Below are 21,641 nucleotides of genomic sequence, written 5' to 3' on the forward strand. Positions count from 1 at the left end.
GTTTTGTCTAGAGCAAATCCACCACCTCTTGCAGACGAAAAGATGTCAGTCAATCAATGTTTAGAACAGAAGCGAGGGCAGATCTAATGTGAATTCTTACCTCTGGATCATTTAAATGAGGTATAGAATATATCTCAGTAGAGTCTAGCTCAGGATTCTGAAGGCAAGTTCTCCATGAGAGGAAGATTTAAGGAAAAGAATTAAACAAACACCCACTCACATTCCCCTCCCCCATTCAGTGTCAGTTTGTAACTCAAAAATCTTTGCTAAAGACTATAGCTATTTAAGCTTGACATTCCAATGGCCCCTTTTTTCTCTGTACTTCATTTTCAGATCACAAATGAGCACATCACCTATTGTAACCTTTTAGTCTTGTAAAATTGCAACTTCAGTTCCCTAAATATTTCCATAGGGGGCCAAATTCTTTTTAAAGCAATGGCAGAAAGTGGAATTACACAGGACTTGGGTGTATTTTTGATTTAGCGCATCTAAATCAGTCTGTATCTTGTTGCACACTTGTTCAGTCTGTAGAATTAAAACATAACTTGATACAAACACGAAGAAAAAAAGATTTGAGGATCTGAAAGCAAGTTCCTCTGTGGGAACGTAGAAAACCAGCAGCTTATTTCTCCTCACAAGAATTAATGTGGCAAATAAGGGAAAGGAAATGCAGAGATCTCTTGACAAGGGACCACACTCTATGAAAAGTGTATGAGACAGAGGGAGCATGGTATTAACTTGGCCTTAAGAATTCTAGTCATGATTGATTCTGCTTCACACAGACTTTTACTTTAGTGAATGTTTTAAAATGCTGTAGAGAAGGTTTTTTGGGTAGATGTGATACCTTTTATTAGATGAACTAATAGTCGGGCAAATTGTTCTTTGCAAGCTTTCAGGCACAAACACCCTTCTTCAGGCTTATAGGGCATTTATACATGTAGCTCTGTCTGCTCCGATGTGCCAGAAATCCAGTGCATCAGAGCAGACCTGATTAATCGAGTCTGCAGAGCACGCCAGCTGACTTGCCCAGTGCTGTGTCATATGCATTTGTATAAATGACAAAATGCATGTCAGTGTGCAGAAAATGGGCATCGGTGTGCTTTTGAACTAAAACACCTTTGATATGTTTTAGTTCAAAAGCACAATACCACCATTTTCTCAGCACCGACATGCATTTTACCATTTATACAAATGCCTAAGATGCAGCACTGGGTGGTTTTAAAAGCAGCTGGTGCTGCAGCACATCCACATGTACTATGGAGAGTCTGCTGGTGAATTGTGTTCTCTGCTGGGTAGAATAGAGGCCAAAATGCAAATTTATGAAAATACAAATGCGTGGCATTGAGGATCAGAGGGAGGGGTGGAAGACAATATACGTGAGACAGGTGGGAGGGAAGGGGAGATGTTGAACTGCTGATAGAAAAATGTAGCTGGTAAAATGCAGACAGGTTACCTGGGGTTATCAGATGGCAGGCAGGTTATAATGTGCCATACATCCAATGCCTATATTTAATCCATGATTTTTTGTATCCAGTAGATTTAGGAAGTTAAGTTCATAGGCCCATCTACAAAAGGTGTTTTGTAAATTCCCTTTGAGGATTAAAGGATTAGAACCAACAACCTTAAAATGCTGCAGTTACCCCATCCCCGAGAACTTTTCTGTTGCAGCCAGTCAGGGCAGCATTTCAATATGCAAAATATCTGAGAAAGCCTAAGCTCAATTCCAGTGAATGGTAATTTTACTACACTATCTTCCTCTTGTTTGATGTATGCAGTTATTATTTTGGTAATCTAACTTCTTATTGGCAGTGACTTCAGTGCCTAAATATTTATCAAAGTACACCACTGATTTGGAGACAAAGTCTGTACAAAACACCAAGTACACCTACTTGGAGAAACACTCTTTGCAGAAGACTGCTTTTTATCAAGCATGATGCTTTGCATTTATTAGAAGATGTACACAAAAATAGGGTTAATAGTATAGATCATGCATGTTACTTTACAACTCCGATCACTTGTTACAAGTTGGAAATAAATGCTCAGTAGACATATGTGAGGATACAATAGTACATACACATACTTTGTTTATGACATTCTTTTAGCATTAGGGACAACTCTCAGCAACACAAGCAGAAGTCTATAGTCACTGGAGATGGAAGGATTGTCAAAAGAGGAGAAAACTGCTCTAGTCTCTCACAATATTGAAGTGGCAGAACAGGAAGTACCAGTATGAATTGCCTCTCAAGGATGTGAGGCAAGAACAAATTAGGTTAAAACTATACCCTGGCAGTATAAAACGTTTACACACAAAATAAACATGCATTGCAGTGCACCGGAGATGAGTAAAGCAGGGAGAACTCCCTTGACACCGTGCTCTATTACTACAGTTTTACACAGAAAAGTCCAATAGTGTGATATATAGTGCAGTCACAATAAGGCCACAATATTACAATTGACAAGGACCTTAAAATTAAGCGTTCTGTAATAATATAACTTTCTATCATTTATATAGATTTTATACAGTGTACCTGAATTTCATCTCATCATAGTCCTTTTTTCAGAAGTTTAACATATTGCTTAATAACACACTTGAAACAGTTGAAAGGAAGATGGCTCACAGGGGGAAAACACTAATATTCACTAAATTCTAGACTATATGCACCTGGATGAAACTGGCTAATCAGAGAAAAGGCTAGCAAAGGATTTCCTCAAGTTTCGGATAGTTTCAGCTTTTGCTTCATCCTCATTCACAGATGATCGAAAGAAGGGTGATTCTGTGAAACTGAAGGCATTTGTCAAAGACTGTGACTTGCTGCAAGATAAAAACATGCAACGTGGTTAGTACAGTCCCACTGTCAACCAGCTTCCATACAATCATGTTGCATATGTATGGAAACTATATAAAAAGGGAAACCTCCATGGAATGAAAACAGTTTTACAAATTTAAACAAAAGTGAACAAGAGGAGAAAATATTAGTCAATAGCATACAGAGCTGCTAGAAAACAGTGCATTTCCTCTGTCTTTTAGTTTGAGAAGCAGGCTCCCATGCATATTTTATAGGATAAGTTGCTTAATAACCAAGCTAAGCTCTTTGCTGTTCAAAAATACTAGGGCTCAATTGTTCCTATTGAATAAAAAGACTAATGGAGAATTTGGCCTATCAAATCAAATTCAGAGCATAGGAAGCCCAAATCCAGGATGATTACTTAAAGGGGTAGAGTTTTGTTTCTTAGGAGGCAATCTCTCATTGCCACAAGGATGAAAGGAGGCATGTCAGTCAGTTTGAAGACTTGAGTCCTAAAGTTGTAATATCTGGTGATGACATTAGGTGTTTAACCCTTAACTCTTGCTTTTTTGATTTTTAATTTTTTTTAAATGTCTTTGATGATTTTTAAAGAATAATTATCAGCATTGGTGCATTTACTGTAAGCAAGTAGCCTAATTATGACAAGTTGTCTGTAGTGTTGTCATGTAACCCTGGTATAAATATGTCTCTGTGAATAGAAATATGTCCTAGCATAAAGAAGCATAATGGCTAAAAGTTAAAACTGTGTCTAAGCCAAAAGTCTTAAGATAACTTTAGAAAGCTAGGTTGAGATAAAAGAAAAAATTACTGAAATGTACATACTGCTGAATGTTTTAGTATGTATGCAAACAATTGTCCATACTTTAATTTGTAAAGATAACTGGCTTTCTGGGTATTCAGTCAATCAAGTTCTCTTTATCTTATCACATATCAAACAATTTAGCAGAAGACTGCTGTGAGATTTTGCTGTATTAAACCAACAACACAGTTTCCTCATTCATGTTGTCTCATACTCGCCAAGTATGACAGTATAATTTGCAACTCCTCTGCTTCCAAACTACTAGCATACAACAAAGTAGTGCTACAGGCATTTCATGCATTTCATAAATTATAGCTGGGTTAATGAGAAAAGGCCAATAAACAGTTGAGTTTGCACTGCTTAACGGAGGGAGGGAAGCAGCGCTTGATCAGTAACACAAAAAGCCTAATTAAATATTTATTCATAGTTTAATAACCTGTATGCACATGTTAGGCAACAGCATGTGGGTGAATACAAGAGATGCAAATGCAAATACACACAGTGCAGTTAAGCCAAAAGGCAGGAGATTTTACTTGGACACTAAAATCTGCTGTGGAATAAATTTGCCTCTTGGTGAAAACTGCAAAAAGTGTTTTTAACCTCAGCAGGAATGCCAGACTAGACCTGTGGTCTGAAATGCTTGCCAATGAACACTGACCTCTCAAAAAGTTTTTATTGGAATAGGGAAAAGTGGAAGGAAAAATGAGTTTAGTTAGTGTTAAACTGGGAACAGAGATACAAATAAATGGTGGTGGTGGGGTATCATTCTAATATAATAAAAGCCGTAACACTTCCAATTGTGTGTCTGTCTGTCTCTAATGCTCCAGGCCAACTGTGCACGCACTGCCTTATTGACAGATAGACACACAGGCAAGGTGGAGGTGGAAGTGGAGGGGACCAGGGTGTGTTCCACCGTGTGGGGAGTGTGGCTGCGGTGGGGCATGGTGTGAGGTTGCAGGGTGCCTCAGGGAGTGGGTGTGGGGTGTGTGGGCAACAGCTGCCGGCTGCAGCAGGTGGTTGTGGGGCAGGGTACGCACTCCACACTTGCTCCCTGTGCAGCACTCTGTGGCTGTGTCCCCCATCCCCATAGGGCATGAGTGCCAGCTGTGGCCACGAGGTGCGCTGGGCAGGGGGTGGGGGCGTGGTGTGCAGCTGCAGGGTGCTGCACAAGGTGCCGGGGGGCAGGAAGGGGAGGCAGGTCACGGTGGCCTGCTGCCGCCGCCAGAAGGGCTGGTGGGGGACTGGGGCTGAGGCTGTGCCAGGTTGATCCTGGCAGGAGGAGTGGGGGCCTGTGCTCAGGCTGGGCCAGGCTGTGAGGCCATGAGAGCCCAGTGGCTCCTCCAGGGCCAGAGGCGGGTGGCTCCCGCCACTGCGCGCACCACAGGGGAGTCGGGGAGGGGGACCCACACTGCCCCCATGCTCCCTGGTGCCCTGGCCCTGCATGAGCCACCAGGCTCTGATGGCCCCACAACCTGGCCCGGCTGAGGCCCCAGTTACGGTGAATGTGGCTGTGGCTGGGTTGGGCCATGGGACACTTGGAGCCTGGTGGCTCTTCCAGACACAGTGCCGGGGAACCCAGGGGGGCATGTGACCCCCTGGTCTGTGCATGGGGCAGGGGCGGCTGCAGCTGCAGGATCCACTCTGCCTCTGCTCCCTGCCTTGCTACCCCTGCTTTGACAGTGACGTGGCCATAGGGCAGGCCAGGCTGGGCAGCAAGGCACATGTGTGTGGTGTGGGGATGGTGTGTGACTATGGCTGGGTGTGTGTGGCATGTAGCATGCTGGCGGGTGTGTATGGTGTGTGGCTGTGTGTGTGTGTGTGTGTGTGGGTGGGTAGGCAGGTGGGCGGGGGTGTGTGAGGTGGGTGGGTGGTGTGTGGCTGGGTGGGAGGGTGGCATGTGGCTGGGGAGGGTGGGTGTCACGTATGGCTGAGTGGGTGTGTGTGTGTGTGTGGCGTGTGGGTGGCATGTGGCTGGGTGGGTGGGTATGGCATGTGGCTGGGTGTGTGCATGGCATGTGGCTGGGTGGGTGTGTGTCATACATGGTTGAGTGTGTGTGTGTGTGTGGCTTGTGGGTGGCATGTGGCTGGGTGGGTGGGTGGTGTGTGGCTGGCTGGGTGGGTGTGTGCTGCTGGGTGGGTGTGGGATGTGGATGGGTGGCTGGGTGTGTGGCGTGTGGCTGGGTGGGTGGGTATGGTGTGTGGCTGGGTGTGTGCATGGCATGTGGCTGGGGTGTGTGGTGTGTGGCTGTGTGTGCATGTGTAACGCATGGCTATGTGGATGTGTATGTGTGGTGTGTGGCTTTATGGGTGTGGCGTGTCTGTGGCATGTGGGTGGCATGTGGCTGGCTGGGTAGGTGGTGTGTGTGGCATGTGGTTTGGTGTGTGGCTGGGTGGGTGGGTGGCATGTGGCTGTGTGTGTGTGTGTGTGTGTGTTTGTGTGTGTGGTGTATGGTTGGGTGGGTGTGTGGCATGTGGCTGGATGTGTGTGTGTGGCATGTGGCTGTGTGGGTCGGTGTGTGTGGCATATGGCTTGCTGGGTGTGTGTGGCATGTGGCTGGGTGGGTGTTGTGTGCGATTGGGTGGGTGTGTGGCATGTGGCTGTGTGGGTGGGTGTGTGTGGCTGGGTGTGTGTGAGGTGTGAGGGGGCACATGGGGCTCAACACAGAGTGTGTGTGTGTGTGGGGGGGGGGGGAGCCGTTGTGCATGGCCAGACATGGAGTGGCAGCAGCGTGGGGCAGTGGGTGGTGGCGCTCTGTCCCTGCTGCCCACCCATCATTCTTGATGGGCACTTTGTTAGTGTATACAATAACTGTTTTTTAAATGTCATCAGCAGAACCTCATTAAAGTTTCAAACTGTTTTTTTAATCATCTGTCATGGCTAAAGAAAACTTCTTCCATTAACAAGTGTGTATGTAAAGAATGGATTAATTTATCTTAGAGGGAGGACAACAGGAACATGAAATCCAATGGTCCAGATGCAGCCACATTTGACCTCTTCTGGACACGAGTGTCCATTTGAGCCTCATTCTTTGAATGGCACTAATCAGATCCCCATCATAGTCTGTCTGTAGGTGGAGAGGGGGCAATTGATTCACATTTTAGTTTTAATAGTTTAGTAGGGGAAAAAAAAGAATTGGTAACTCACGTGGATTTATGGTGTGATCCAAAATCTATTTTGTTTCTTTGTTTTTTTAACATAGGGCATGTATGAACATACATTTTAAAGGGGGTGGGAGGAGCTGCTGTTCAGGAGTACACATTACCTATTATGATTTAACTGCTAGGTCTGTCTTATCCTCTAGAGATGCAGGTTAGATAACAAAATCACTGGATGAAGCAGAGTCAAAGTTGGAGCAGTTTTGCTACACATGTTTTGATAAAGAATGATGCAGGCATAATAGTTACACTGTAAGATTTGGAAAGCTTTGAATTGATTCAGACCTTTAAATTGGTCCCCTGATTTGATTCAGATTCAGGGATTTGATCACCAAATCAGACCGAATCTCCTCCAAATTGAATCACCACCTGAAGCTTCACACAGCCTTAGTGCACAGTGCTACATTGGAGAGGTCTCCAGCGGTGAAGCCTGGAACCATGTGCAACTGATCCCACCTAGTCAGCGTCCAGTCAGCGACTGGTGGGGGGGAGGGGTCCCCCCATGGCCGATCACGCCAACCAGAGTGGGAGTCCCCCGTGGCTGATCGCATTCACCAGGAAGTGGCAGCTTCCAGGAGTGCTGCAGTTGCCTCGTTTGGTGCTCATACTCCCCAGGCAGCGCTCGGAGGGGTGATACTGGCACTCCCACCCAGCCGCCCTGCCCATCGCCTAAGCAGGGATCACGGCCTGACAGGGGGTGCACCAGTGCTCTCAGGGGGTGCATGTACACCCCTGTGCACCCCCTACATGTCGCCACTGCCTGGAACCAAAGGATTCTTTTCTGTTGTACACACTTAGTTGAACAAGCATTTCCACTTCCACTACTGTATACAATAGAGATGGTTTGCATGAATTACTGGTACTGTTCATTCAAGCATCAATGTGTCACTGAAAAGCAGCATTCCACAGAAACCCATCCTAAGCGTTACTGAGTGCATTTGCTTAGATTATTTTTCATTTAGGTCTTTTGAAACTGGAATCCGTTGTGTGAATGACTTCAAGGTTAAAAGTTTAAACAGATAAGACTTCCCTCTTTTCTGTACAGCCTCTCAGCACACCCAGATCATGAGTCAATGACATTTAAGGAGGAAAAAAAGAAATGAAAGGGATGATGCATTTTCAGGGTAAACCTGGTTTGAGCAGAAAATGTGCAACTATTATAGGAAATTTTGCTTTTACAGCACTTAGAATATCAATAATGACTTTCTCTGAATAGGAACAAGTACAGAATGGTGTGTGTGTGTGTGTGGGGGGGGGGTGTTATACCTTCTATACACTTTTGCACCCTTCTATTACATATGAAGTTGGTACTCAAGCTACTGTAATGGAGACACAGTCAAATTCCACAATGAGGAGGGGAGGAGAAATAACAAACATCTTACTTAAGTTGTGGATGAGACTGAGGCTTCTGCTGTGGAGCAGGCTGTGGCTGTGGTTCCTTTTCCATTGATAACCCGACACTGGAAGGACCTGGAGCCTTGGCACGGGGTTGCTGAGTTGTAGGTCCAGGTGGACGCTGTGGCTGGGAAGTTGAGGGCTTTGCTGACTGCCCCGAGGGGAACATGCGCTGTGGTTGCAATGGCTCCTGGCTTTGTGATTGCGTTCCTTGGGGTTGCACTGGGCCCCCTAGGTTCAGTACAAGAAAAACTTCATAATGTGACAGTTTCAAAGAGCTCAATAATAATCTGTCAAGTGTTGAGGCAATGTTTTGTTAATATGAACTACCAATTTAGTTTAGTCAATACTATTAAATACAATCAGTACATTAATAGCTTACTTATGGCTCTTCTCCATTCTTCTTAAAATAACTATGCAATATGAGGGGCCAAAGTTATTCCACATGTAACTCCACTGGGATATCTTTGGTGAGAGATTTATAAACAGAAGGACATGCCAACATTATATTACCTCAATGGAAGCATCTACTGCTTTTTATGTTGTTATTGCAATACTGTTTATCCAGACTTTTAAATGATCTCCACCTTTATTCACTTTCCATTTGTCTTAACTTGTGTAGCAGTAAAACTACTTTAAAATTACACTAGTTCTTTGTAATGACACTAGTTGGGAGACTTTAAAATAATTTGGTAACTTATTTGACCAATTAAGAACACAAAACATATGATATTCAAAGCTAATGCTTAATTACCCAAGAGAATGAGTTAATGCCTTTCCACAGTCTACAATATATTCGGACATATAAAATAGCACTGAAAAAAATTTGAGAACAGTACATGCAGCAGAAACCTAAGTTGTGAAATCCATGACTGAACGGATTAGCACGCTTCTGTGGAGATGCTTCCTGACAGAAAATGTCCTCAGTGGGTGCTTCTCCACATGCAGGGGCATGTGGTTGCCACAGCAAAAACAGTAGTGGCACAAATTTGTGCTGTTGCTTTTTGCTGCTGTGCACACCCCTGTATGTGGAGCTGGTGCAGAGCAAATTGCCCTGGGTGAAGTTAGGGAAGGCTGGAGCCAGCACCTGTACTGGCTCCAGCAGTCCTCTCTGGAGTCCGGGGGCCTCCCAGGGCAGCAGCGGTGGTGATCCATCCACTTGGAGCCTGGCTGGCAGCTAGCGTGTGGCTCTAACCAGCGAGGCTGTTTCTGGTGGTGCACACTGCTGCTGAGTGCGCTGCCTTTTTTAGTGGTTGACACACTGGGCTCTCCGGGTGTCAAAAAACCACCGTGCTGCTAATTAACAGTTAATGGGTGCACATGTGCCATGTGCAGTTTGTGGTGCCTCAAACAGGTTTAAGGTGCTGCAAACTGCACATGTGCACTCACTGGGACGTGCCCAGTGAGATTCCAGTCAGCTGGCACTATACTTTATCTAGTATCAAGTGTCTAAACATGATTTTCACTGGGAGTCTTTTGGTGATTTAGCACTTACAGAATAATATTTATTCTTGCATGTGACATGGCTCATCTAGTACAACTGAACTAAGGGGGCACAGAGCAGGGACTGCCAAAGCTTTCATAGACTTGCTTGGATAATCAGTCAGTCAGTCAAAATCTGTATGCAACTGAACAGCAAAAATTACATAACTCTATTGATCTCTCTGTTTTGGAAATATCAGAATTTTAAGACCTCTTATGAAGACACTGACTGCCTGCGTAAAATTGCTTCTTTTTTCAATAATCCCAAGAGAAAAAAATAACCATATCTGTAAGGAATGGTACTGGTGCAATATTCCATAGTTTTTCTTTTAAGTAGATTTCCTGTTTATAGCTAGTTTTCCACTTACTCCCAGTTCATTTGTGTGTCTAAGAACAGTACATACTAGTGCTTCTAAGTGTCTAAATACTGCCAATTATAGCAATGAGTTCTGCCATCTAAAGGTAAAGACCTATTGTGTTGGGGAGTGAAACTTCATCATTTATTAACTTTAATGATGTTTGTAAGAAATGCTCAAAGGTGGTAATACTTTTTGCAACACCTTAACAATATTAATTTGCTTATTAGCCTCCCTTTACTCAGTACTGAAAAAAAAGATTCCCCCCCCCACTTGTATATAGAGGCTTATAATGCCAGAAAATTTACACTGAAGACAGATGTAACTTTCTTTTATTGCACATTAAGCTGTACAAGATATATCACATAAGAGATACTGCTGTCACACTTCCAGCATTTGCTCACTTTCTTGCATCTGGATTGTACAAAAAAGCAACAATCATGAAAGAAACTTTTACCAAAAGAACCAAAAGCAAAACCAAACATTAATCCTACACTGTAAAACATCTGTTCCCTGTTACCCACAATATTGCACCTAAGCATGCTTACATGCAGAGAGACATTTTGGCTTGCTTCTTGTCTGTGATATTTAGTAATGGTGTATGCCCTTGTAAGTCCTTTACAATCAACAAGCTGGAGTCCTATCTCAAATGCAAATCTCTTCTTTGCACACACAGCTCACAAACGTCACATGAAAAGCACTTGTGAATACTCACACTACTACATGCAAAAAACACTAACTGCTTTAAATAAAAAGCATTCACCAGATTCATTTTGTCACCCAAGGGCAGTATACTTGATTCACATCTATATGGTATCTTGGAGGTAAGGATTTGTGAATCTGATCTGGAGTGGTCTCTTTCCCCACACACAATGTAAATAGCCAAGGACATCATCAGAGAGATTACAGACCCAGAAAAACATTGATTACTAAAGCAAAATTTTCACGTAATTTACTGAGAGGCAGTAAACCATAGCACTTGCCACTAACATTTATATAGCTAATAATGCATATTGAAATTGTCACCCGCCAGCCTGCTTTTACAATAAAAAAGTGCACAATGCTGAATTTCGTTGGTTTTTTTCCCTAGTGTTTGTAGGGAAAATAAAAGTAGAACATAATTTTGTTTTAAAGGAAAACAATATTGTTTGTATTAAGGTAGTTACCACTATTTGCCTTTGTATAGATTCTAAATGACAAAATAAAGGTTGGTTTACAACTAAGTTTTACAGTATGTTAGAATAGTGCAGCTTGTGTTCCTAGGCTAGAATTCTCATAACAGTTTAACTGCCTGCCTGAATATTGCATGTGATATCAAGAAGTGAATTGAATATATGGGAGTCAAAAGCAGTTATGGCTATCGAAAGTCTGGCAGTAGTCAGACATGTTGGGTCTTTTTTTGCACGTTGAGTTATGAGTAAAGATTTTATAAGCCCTATCATGTGATTCATCCTGGAATAGAATATTTTAATGCATATCCTGACATTTCGGGGCTAGAATACTAGTGCTGTGATGACACTTGAATGTTTTTGTCTTTTATTAATGAGCCAGATCCTTAAGCTAGCTGAACCTACAGCAGCTGAGGCCTTGATATTTAGAAAACGAGATTTTATAAGGGGCTTAAACATTTTAAAACACTTTCTATTACACTTTGAGATAGGTTTAACTTTTTTGGTAGGTAAAAATTTTGGGAGAAATATTTGCCTTTGTTTTTATAGAAATTGTACATGGCTAATTCAGAATGGCAATAAAGAAACATTAAATATGCTGTTTCTGAAGATATTGCACATAAATGGACCATTTACATCGCTTTCTAGGTAATAAGTTAATGCAGAATTACTAAAAATATGAATACCAGTATGTAAAATATAGGATATTTAAATGTTTCTGGGAAAACCGTCTTGTATCTTATGGAGTCACAGAAACACTAGAGTTCTACTACTCTTATCTATAAGTAAAACTCAAATATTAACAAACTTTATAAAATTATAAAAAAAAAGCGCCTCATTCAACAAATACTAAATTAGATCTTTTAAAATATCTGGATCAGCTGTCTATGTTAGTCATGCACACACACACACACACAAATAAAAAGTACGAATATCACACGCACATACTCACGGAGTTAAGCAAAAGTATTTAAATCTGAATCTTATTTGTGTTTTACCTCACAATATATAATACTTAAAAAATACTGTCTAACCATCCATAATATACAGTCTCACTGGACTCTGTAGAGGCACAATTTTTTTTACACTGTTGACAACAGCCCTGAAATCACAAGTTATACAGAGAAACGTAGGTAAGCATTACAAGCACAGACATGAACAGGTAAACAACCAGACAGTATAGTTGACACTGCATAGAAAAAAACACAGTCCAGGTCAGCACTGAAACAATGCAAAAACTGCACAAAAACTGGTATGTTTGCTTTTAAGGTTGTTTTTTGGCTTTAACCCCTGCTTTTATTCTCAATTATCTAAGTAGCCTGGACTTGTTTTGGTCCTACTGCAACGCCATTACAGTCGAGAATGTACTGTAAACAACCTTGAGGTGGTGGTCGCTGAGGTGGGAGTTTGTTTGGCTCTGGCTCCTTAAGTGGTCCACTCTGGAAGATAAATACAAAAACAGAAGAGAGTGAAAATTAGAGTGGCATAGTTACAATAACAAGTCTGCTTGTGTTTCCATTTGTTTGCAGCTTACCATGGTCCCTTAGAAGTTTATTTAGGTAACATGTAAAAGTCTAGTGTAGAAACTGCTTGCTTCTGTGTGTGTATCATGGCATACAAGAGCTCAGCTTTGGGACATTTTCAAAAAATGGTTTTCCTTTTCAGCATGTAGCCATTATGATCTATCTAATATGGGCAGTGTCTCCTTACTTCTAAAGGATGAGGGCTCTCCAGTATCTCATATCTGCTGCTTTCTCTATGATTCTGTGAAGGAAGCCATTGGCATGGATTGAGGGGTGGAGGGGGGAAGGGAAGGGGGTTGCCTTCTTTTGTAACTGGGGGTGCTGAGCTTCTTCCTTGGATCTCTCAAGCATATTTTAACCACATTTACTGTGACAGGTTATTAGCAGTGCCCTTGTTGCCCTGCTTTACCTGTGGCAGGTTTAGGGTTTCTTGGTGTTTTCAAGGCAAACTTCTTTGTACTTGTGCAACAAGGTTGCTTGTGTAGTTTTTGGAATATCTAAGACACATACAGGATGGGTTGGATACGGGTGATCCTGACTTGAACAAAGGGTTGGACTAGGTGTCCTCCTGAGGTCCCTTCTGGACCTACTTTTCTATGGTTCTACAATTCCTTTCAGGTCTTTCTCTTCTGATTTCTGTTATCTTGAACAACATTTCTGTGTCACTGACTGTCCCCTTTTCAATGTATAAAATAAAACATTTGAGTTTCTGCTTGCAGCTCAGGGATAATTGGAAACACAGCAAAGCAGAATCTGTGGGTGCTAGTTTCACTTTGATTCTAAGGCTGAACATGGAAAAGGAAATGAATTACTCTGGCTTAGCTGTTTTTCTGAGCAAAATTAAAGGAGGAAGCAAAACCACAGATAAAGAATGAAAATCATTTAAATTACTTCATTCTACCCTGTGTGACATGTTATTAGAAACATGTCCTATTTAACTGTTCAAAATAGATTATTTTCAATGTATATTTCTTTGGAGGAAGCAATAGGCCTGAACCAAAACTTTCTGGCAGCATTAAGACCCAGACCTCAGCTTTGTCTTAGGCTCATCATTATTATTTTTTAAGTATAATATATTAAATTATTGGACAAAGTAGCTTGTGTTTTTTTATAAAAAATCCAGAAATTGAATTTCCATTTGTCAAGAAGGAGAAAACCCAGAATCTATTAAATGGTGAATATAAAATGAATTAATATGTGTTTTTTTTGGGGGGGGAGGGAGTTCTTGAAAAACTCACTGTTTTTAGACAGATTTGTAATTGATCTTAGCACTGAAGAAATAAATCTTATGCCTAATTATTAAAGTTCCTATGCAGGAATCTAGAAATTGTAATTTTTGTGTGTTGCAAGGCAACAGCATTCTAGCCTAAGCAGCTGTGCGGAATTTTTTTATGTCTACTTTAGCTGCATAAATAAAAGACAACGTGACAGGTCCAACACTTAATTGTTTTGGATTACTAACTCCAAGAAAACAAGAAGGGGGGTAAAAAAAATCATACATATGTATAAAAGGAATGTGGCAAAATCTGGTTGTCATAAGAGGGGCTGAGCAATTACATAGTTTGCTAAGAGCATCAATACAAAGACAGGGATAAGTAAAGGGAAAGACACTTTCACAAAGGACATGATTACCATACCTGGGAAGGTCATTTAAAAACCTCTAAACTGGGAGTGAACTATTTAAAAGGTCAGTCATCTTGGTTCTACAAATGAGGCTGTGGCCTAGAAATTGTTCTTATAGCTAAATTAGACAATATTATAACTCTGGAAATAGACCAGTCACTCTTTGGACGCTGGGCAAACCAAGACAGGGAACTGGAAGCCTTTAAGGTTCCGCTTGGGGTCATTTCCTTCATGTTATTCCAGTGAAACACTGTATTTGGCACTTTCCTCCAAATAAATTCATGGCCTTGGGTGCTCCAGGCTGAAGAAGCTGAAACTTTCTGTAACATTAGGGAGTTGCTGTTGCTTGTGCCCTCCCCACATGCAAAACTCCAAAGAAAGTAGCAGTCCTGGGGGAACTAGGTATAATAATGCCATAGCAAAGACATTTCCCCATTCCATGCCCTCTTGGCTGGAGTGTGTGTGATGTATATCCCCTGTGCTTGCACAGACCTGCTGCAGAACACACACTGCGTGGGCAAGAACCTTCAGTAACTTCTGGAGGATGGAATCAAATGAGCATGTGACTCTTCTTTGAGAGCTAACACTATACTCATTTGTTTTATAATAGTAGTGACTGCTAGAACTACCCTGAGGGGTTTTGTGGCCCTACTTCTACATTTTCTTTTTTTGTGTAGGCCTTTTGGCTAAAATCAAGTGTGACATCTGAACTTCCTGGGATTTGCACATAGGATGCTTGCCTGGATACAAGGAGTACCTGAATTCCCTGGCCTGTGGGTTTGGGAGGGAGGATATTAGCCTGAATGTAGTTTTAGAGAGAATCAGTGATTCAGACATAGACACAGCTTTAAATGTTTTTTGCTACATACCTCGAGGTACCAGCATGGCTCATGAACTCTGCAATGCTGGGGTGCATAGAACATCCCACAGGAACGCAGGTGACCCCCCACGTGCTTGGTGGCAAACCCAGAAGTGGATTGGAAGTACTTCCGGTCCGCTTCTGGGTCCGCTGGGGAGTGAGTAGTGGGCCCCCCTGCACACTCCCCTGACTTGGCGATCAGCCACAGGGGACCCCAGTACCCCCCAGACCCAGAAGGCACCAGTTGCCAAGCCAGGGGGAGGTATGGGGGGCCCCCCCAAGTGCTCCCTGGCGGACCCAGAAGTGGACTGGAAGTGCTTCTGGTCCACTTCTGGGTCTGCTGCTGAGCGCGCTGGGGAGCCCCCCACACTCCTGTGGGATGCTCCATTTGCCCCAGCATTGCAGAATTCATGAGCCGCCTGCTACCTTGAGGTATGTAAAAAAAACATTTAAAGCTGTATCTATGTCTGAATCACTGAATCTTTACGAATCAATTTGGAGGGTTCTGATTCGATTTGGAGAGATTAAAGGGTCCTCTGATTTGATTCAGATTCGGAGATTCAGCCACCAAATCGGGCCAAATCTTCACCAAGTCGAATCAGGGATGAAAGCTTCACACAGCCCTACTGTAGCCATTTAGTACTTGGTTATGCAAGTACTAAGTGACTACACAGTAACAACTGTGAAGTCAGTGTCTTGTATAGATGCAGGCTGTATGTATTTGTTTTTGTTCTTTTTTTAAAGTTGAAATAAACGATTGTGTGAAGAACAATCAAGTCTTGTTTACAGGACCTAAAAATGGAAGCTGATTCTTTAACATGGTTATGAATTTAAAACAGTGTCTAAAGGTCCTTTGACTGTTCTATACCTTGAGGCTAAAATAAGTTTGCTACTTTTCCATGTGCTGGCAAGGTCTTGGGCTTTATTACAGATCCCATTAATCTCTCTTCCCAGGACAACACCTTTTTACATGGAATGCTATTATCCTAAATGAAGCATTCCAACACACCTGGTAGCATTTTACCTTCACTTTACTCCAATACATTCCCTGTCTAAACTGTTTGGAAGCTTTAAAACCTTTGCATGCTTTCCTACTGAAGATGCAGTTAGCTATCTCTAGTTGCTGATTGCAGCTATCTTGATTTTACCACCCACACATCTTCTGTTCACCAAATATCACCTGGTGCTTCCAGGAACCTTCCAATCACATGTCTATGCTACTTTTGCTAATTAGCCAACCCACCCCAAAAACCTAACTAACATTATAATCTTAAACTAAGAGATTTTACTTGTTCGATTATTCATTGGTCTACAGTAATCGGTTCACTTTCAGGAGTCTGCTTCTCAGACAGTAACCTTGATGTTAAAAACAGGCTGGGAACCAAGTCTTCTCATTCCCCACTTGCTTGATTTATGAGCCAAAACTTCTAATGAAATCTGGACTTTTCTTAAAACAGCAGTTGTTGGCAAATTGACTATAGACCATTATTCTCACCTCTCTTAGTTGGTGTACTAATGCCATTTTGTCAGTTCTTGTGGGCAATGTAATCCCTCTCAAAAGAGATGCGCAGGTTCTAGGTCTGTGCGGAAGATCTATCCTCCTAATATTTCCATAATTGTCCAGCCTAGAAGCTAAACCTCTTTCCAGTGAAAGCCTTCTGTAGTCAGGTGAGTGCTATAAAGCAGGCTACAGTGATTTCCCAACTATGTGTATAACAAGAGGTACTTTGCTTGCATAAGTATCTGGGAAAAAAAACCAACCCTTGAGCTAGTATAATTACAACCAGAGTATCTCTTCTGTGGCTAGATAATACCCTCCTTGCTTGGAATCAGTGCAGTAGTATCACATAGACTTTAAGTAAAGACTCTATACATTTCTGTGGAAGAAGAAATAATAAAGTGGACTTTATCAAAATTTAGGAAGGACAGGGATAAAAAAAGGATTAGTTGCTCTCCAAAGCCTCCAAAAACTCCGAGGACTTGGTCATACAGTAAAAGTTGTGTTATCTGGCACTTTACTATCCGGAATGCTCTATTAACCGGCATGCTGATCGATGCAGCAGAAGTGAAACTGGAAGTCCTACCATGGCACTTCCAGTTTTGCTGAATCCTACTTTGCCAACTTTGGACCACGGCCTGAGGCAAAGCAGCCTGTGCGGGGCCCCGCTTCCTGTCCCCTGGCACACTGATGCCAAGGAGTGAAAGCCCTAGTGCACAGGATGCAGTGGGAGTGATGGTGGCCCAAACAGGCAAAGACACCTCTCAGATAACTGGCACATTTGATTAACCTGCACTCCCCATTTCCCATGGATGCTGGATAACACAACTTTCACTGTATTAACACTTGTTCTATCTATATATGCATAATATAGAGACAGTGCGTTTTTATATATGATTGAGTTTTAGATAGTTTGGATAATGCTGAAGTGGGTGGCTGCTGAAAGCAGTAATTTGGTGGGGATACAGCTGTTGGGCAATAGAGATGCTATACTGTGTACCTGTGAAAATTGGTTTTGATTTAGCTCAGTTGGAAAGTTTTGAAAACTGTAGTAAGAACATGTGCAGTGAAGTTTTTTTAAAACAATGAAGGAAGCTTTTTTGTAACTTGTTCAACATTCTAGAAGGAAACTACGTCTTACAGTTCAGGAAGTATAGGTATAAAATGAGAACTGACAGAAGTTAAACAGCATTAGAGTTTGCAAAGATGATTAAAATTAAATAACAAAGGTTCTTTTGTCATAAAGAACTAAGCAAGTTGTGTGAACACAATGAAGGGAGGATAGGATAGAGAATAGAAATAACCTAGCTATGGCCTAAATGCTTAATTAATGCTTTGCTTCACTTTTTCATGGCTATAGCATTGAACATGTAGGCAAACACAGAATGGCTACCCTGTCTTCAAAATAGGATGGCTAGAAGGACTGAACGTATGGAAATGGAATGGAAATGACTACATCTAAGTTGGAAGCAAAACCAAACTAGCTTAATATACTCAAAATGGGGAGACTGGATAACATCACAGGATTCTGGAATACTGGCACATAAAATTATGAGAGGGAGAAAAGGGGCAGGGCAGCCTGCACATGTGGACCCTGGCAGCTCAGAAGTTTGACAGCCCTGTTTTAGACAAAGGAAATCTCATCTATCTAGACTTCAGTAAGCCATCTGATACAGCATCAACATTACTAATTAAACTGGAGAAGATAAGGATTAGTAGAAGAATTGTAAAGTGGGTAAGGACCAAGATGAAGGAGAGACAACAAGGGGAAGTGTTAGTCTGGAGACATTGATGTTCCCCAATGAATGGCCTTGGGAAAGACCTTGTTTAATATATTTTTATTAATGAGTTTGGCACAAACAGTGGGAGTGTACTGGTGAAATTTGCTGATGAGACACATGGTTGGGAGGCATTATCGATACAAAGGATCAGGGATATCATGTAGGAAGAATTGGATGGTTTGAAGATTGAAGTAACAGAAATTAAATGAAGTGTATTACTCTATAGGTGCATGCAAGTGAAAGTTAAATAGTTTGCTCCCACAGTCTACACTATTTTGAAAGTCAGAATGAAAGTCAATGTGCGCTCCTGCCCTCCAGGAAATAAATGTAGATAGAAAAAAGATCCTTGGTACAGCATTTAAGGCTGCCTTGCATTCTAGTTCTAATTTGATTTATAGGTGACTTCTTAGAGTAAGATAACACAGCCCTGAAGAGAACTAGTTCCAGGAAACTGATAAGCAGTCTTACATGCTGGCACACGCCTCACTTCAGAATCAGATTCTGATTATGAGAGATACAGTGACTGGTGAGACAGATTCTAATGTTAATGCAAACAATAAAAATCATTATATTTATTTTTTCCTCCTTCCTGGAGAGACTTCTCCAAGTTAATATTGCCAAGATGAATTCATGAATTGGAAAAAGCATAGATTAGCTATTGTTGCTAAACCAGTTTGCCCAGTTACCTGTGTAAAACGTCTCAGTGTTTTCCACACAATGTGTGCATGGAAAAAATTCTTACAGGAAAGGAAAACAGTCATGGACTTCTTGTGCTTAGGCCACTCTGCAGCAGCACAAAGTACAAAGGGATTTATTTCCAAGACTTCAGAGGAGTAGCCCAAATTGAATTTTATAAATGTGCTCCCTTATTTAATAACTCCTTAACAAGTGATAATTTTTTAGTGTGGCCTTAAAAAAGCATGCTAATATGACTTGCTTCTTTTTAACCAGGGGACCCTAAATATAAAAATTATAAAAAGCAGGATTCCCCCACTGTGAAAGAAATGCATTAAATGGTTAGAAAATAGTAGTTAAGAAGTGTAGTGTCTGCTAGAGCTGGATTATTCCTTTCCATTGTTCGCCAGGAACTCTGTCAGAATGGTGCTGTCTTATTTTATTGAACCTATTGCTTAAAGAGACCAGATTCCTAGTCAGTATAAGAAAGGGGACTATTAAAACTGTAGTTGTAAAGCAGGCTTGCAGGCAAGTCACTCCAAGTCAAAGAAGTATTCCCTGGAGACAGTGAAGGAATGCAGGCTATGTAGTGGAAGAGAGCTCCCCCCTGTGTGATAAAGGGTAAAAACAGATGTTGCATTTGTCCCAGGAGAAATCCCTTTGTTCTCAGCTCATGCATATCCAGCTATTTTCCTGTTTCAAGTCCCTCTGAAGTATGCTAGATAAAATGTACTAACACTTTAGCCTAAGATATGCCATTGTATGTCTGTCCAGTTATTCTGGTTCATTCTAGGGACAAGCCTGTCAGGCTGCATTCTGTCGCTGGCCACCTACTAGGGAAGCAGCAGCAATGAAGGTTGGAAAGGTAACAGCGTAAGCAATTGTGCCACTCCTGTTTTGATCTGGGTCAAATCCTGGGATAAGCAGTCCCAGTTACATGAGACATCTGTTTACAAAGGAATACAGAAGCTGAGACTAACACATGAAGAGACATTTTAATTACACGCATGTATAAGTGTATGTATGTCACAGAAAATACAGTTTATGAAAGTGAACTAAAGACTGGGTAGAAAAGACTAGCATGTAGATTTCATCAGGAATTTTCTTATGAATTTTTTAATTGGAAAATAGTGATGCATGAAAATTAAAATTTCTCACATAAGTGTATGTACCATTTCGACAGGGATAGAATTAGTCAAGATGAGGGAGATGCACCTGATAGCCTGATTCAGACCAGGGACTTGGAGCTCAATCTCCCACATTTCAGATGACTGCCCTGGAGACTTAACTATCAACTGTTTTGGAAAGGACCAGGCACTCATTTTTCACTTTAAATGGTCTCTTTGTTGTGTCCTGATGTAGAACAGGAACATTTTTTGATGTTGCAAAACTTTTGCAGGGCAAGGTAATCATTTTCCACTTCGCTCCACTAATAGGGATAGAGAAGCATCTATTGTAGTATATTCAACATCCTTTAAGGATAAAGTCCATTTGTTCTTTTCTTGAGAACAACCACCTATAAAATTTCAGGATTTTCAAAGACAATGCTTGCTTCCGCAGACTGAGATGAAGAGAAAGGAGATGATCCTCTAGAATGTGGCTGACAAGGATAATACACCAGTTTGTACTGAAGGATGGAGGACAGAAAGGAAAAAAAGATACTTACTGGGCATGTCTACACATTCAATTACTGCTATATGGGTTTACTCCACACTAAATTACTGTGCAGTAAACCCGCCCTGGGCAGGTGTCCACATGTGCAGCCATTTAAGAGCAGATTTGCTGCTTATGACAGTAGCTTGCCCCTGGCCACCTCCAGTCCTGCACTGCTCTGCTGCAGCAGCCAGGGAGAGCTGGAGGCTCTGGTCACAGCTGCCTGTGGGCAGGAATCTTCTTTAAAAGCCAGGAGCAGATCTGAAGCATGCTGCAGCTTGCTGGCACAGCCCTCTGTGACTCTTGTCACCACAGCCTGGGCCCACTGCATGATGGCTGTTTCATCCCTAGGCCCCAGGAGTGACAACCTGCACCCTGGGCTCCTGCATGCCACCCTGCTTACTGCGCTTCACTGCCGTGGCAAACACTACCTGTTCCAAGTCAGTTTCAGTGCTGCCTGATCCCCTGCATGGCACGGCCCCATGGCCAGGCTCACCACGGCATCTGAGGCCCACTGTGACTGTGCTGCTGCTGCCCAGACTAGTGCCATCCATGAGCTCCTGGGGCTCCAGCCCCGCCATTTGTGGGCCCGTTGGGTCAGCCAGGACTGGTGGCTGAATGTCGTCCACCACACCTGGGATGACAAGCAGTGGCTGGAGTCCTTTCACATAGATTCATAGATTCATAGATGTTAGGGTCGGAAGGGACCTCAATAGATCATCGAGTCCGACCCCCTGCATAAGCAGGAAAGAGTGCTGGGTCTAGATGACCCCAGCTAGATACTCATCTAACCTCCTCTTGAAGACCCCCAGGGTAGGGGAGAGCACCACCTCCCTTGGGAGCCCGTTCCAGACCTTGGCCACTC

General features: G+C 42.3%; 1 protein-coding gene across 1 annotated transcript in view; it reads right to left on the bottom strand.

Annotated features, from left to right (window-relative positions):
- Positions 1-1,915: 1,915 nt before the first annotated feature.
- SYN2 (synapsin II) overlaps positions 1,916-21,641 on the bottom strand; it is a 623,389-nt gene continuing 603,663 nt past the window's right edge. The window contains exons 11-13 of the mRNA XM_014597696.3: positions 12,543-12,603; positions 8,145-8,388; positions 1,916-2,812 (exon numbers count right to left, since the gene is read on the bottom strand). Of these exons, the coding sequence (XP_014453182.1) occupies positions 2,677-2,812; positions 8,145-8,388; positions 12,543-12,603 (441 nt within the window). The 3' untranslated portion in view covers positions 1,916-2,676. The remainder of the gene's footprint in view (positions 2,813-8,144; positions 8,389-12,542; positions 12,604-21,641) is intronic.

Source organism: Alligator mississippiensis, chromosome 12 (assembly GCF_030867095.1).
Source record: "Alligator mississippiensis isolate rAllMis1 chromosome 12, rAllMis1, whole genome shotgun sequence".
Taxonomy (NCBI): Eukaryota; Metazoa; Chordata; order Crocodylia; family Alligatoridae; genus Alligator; species Alligator mississippiensis.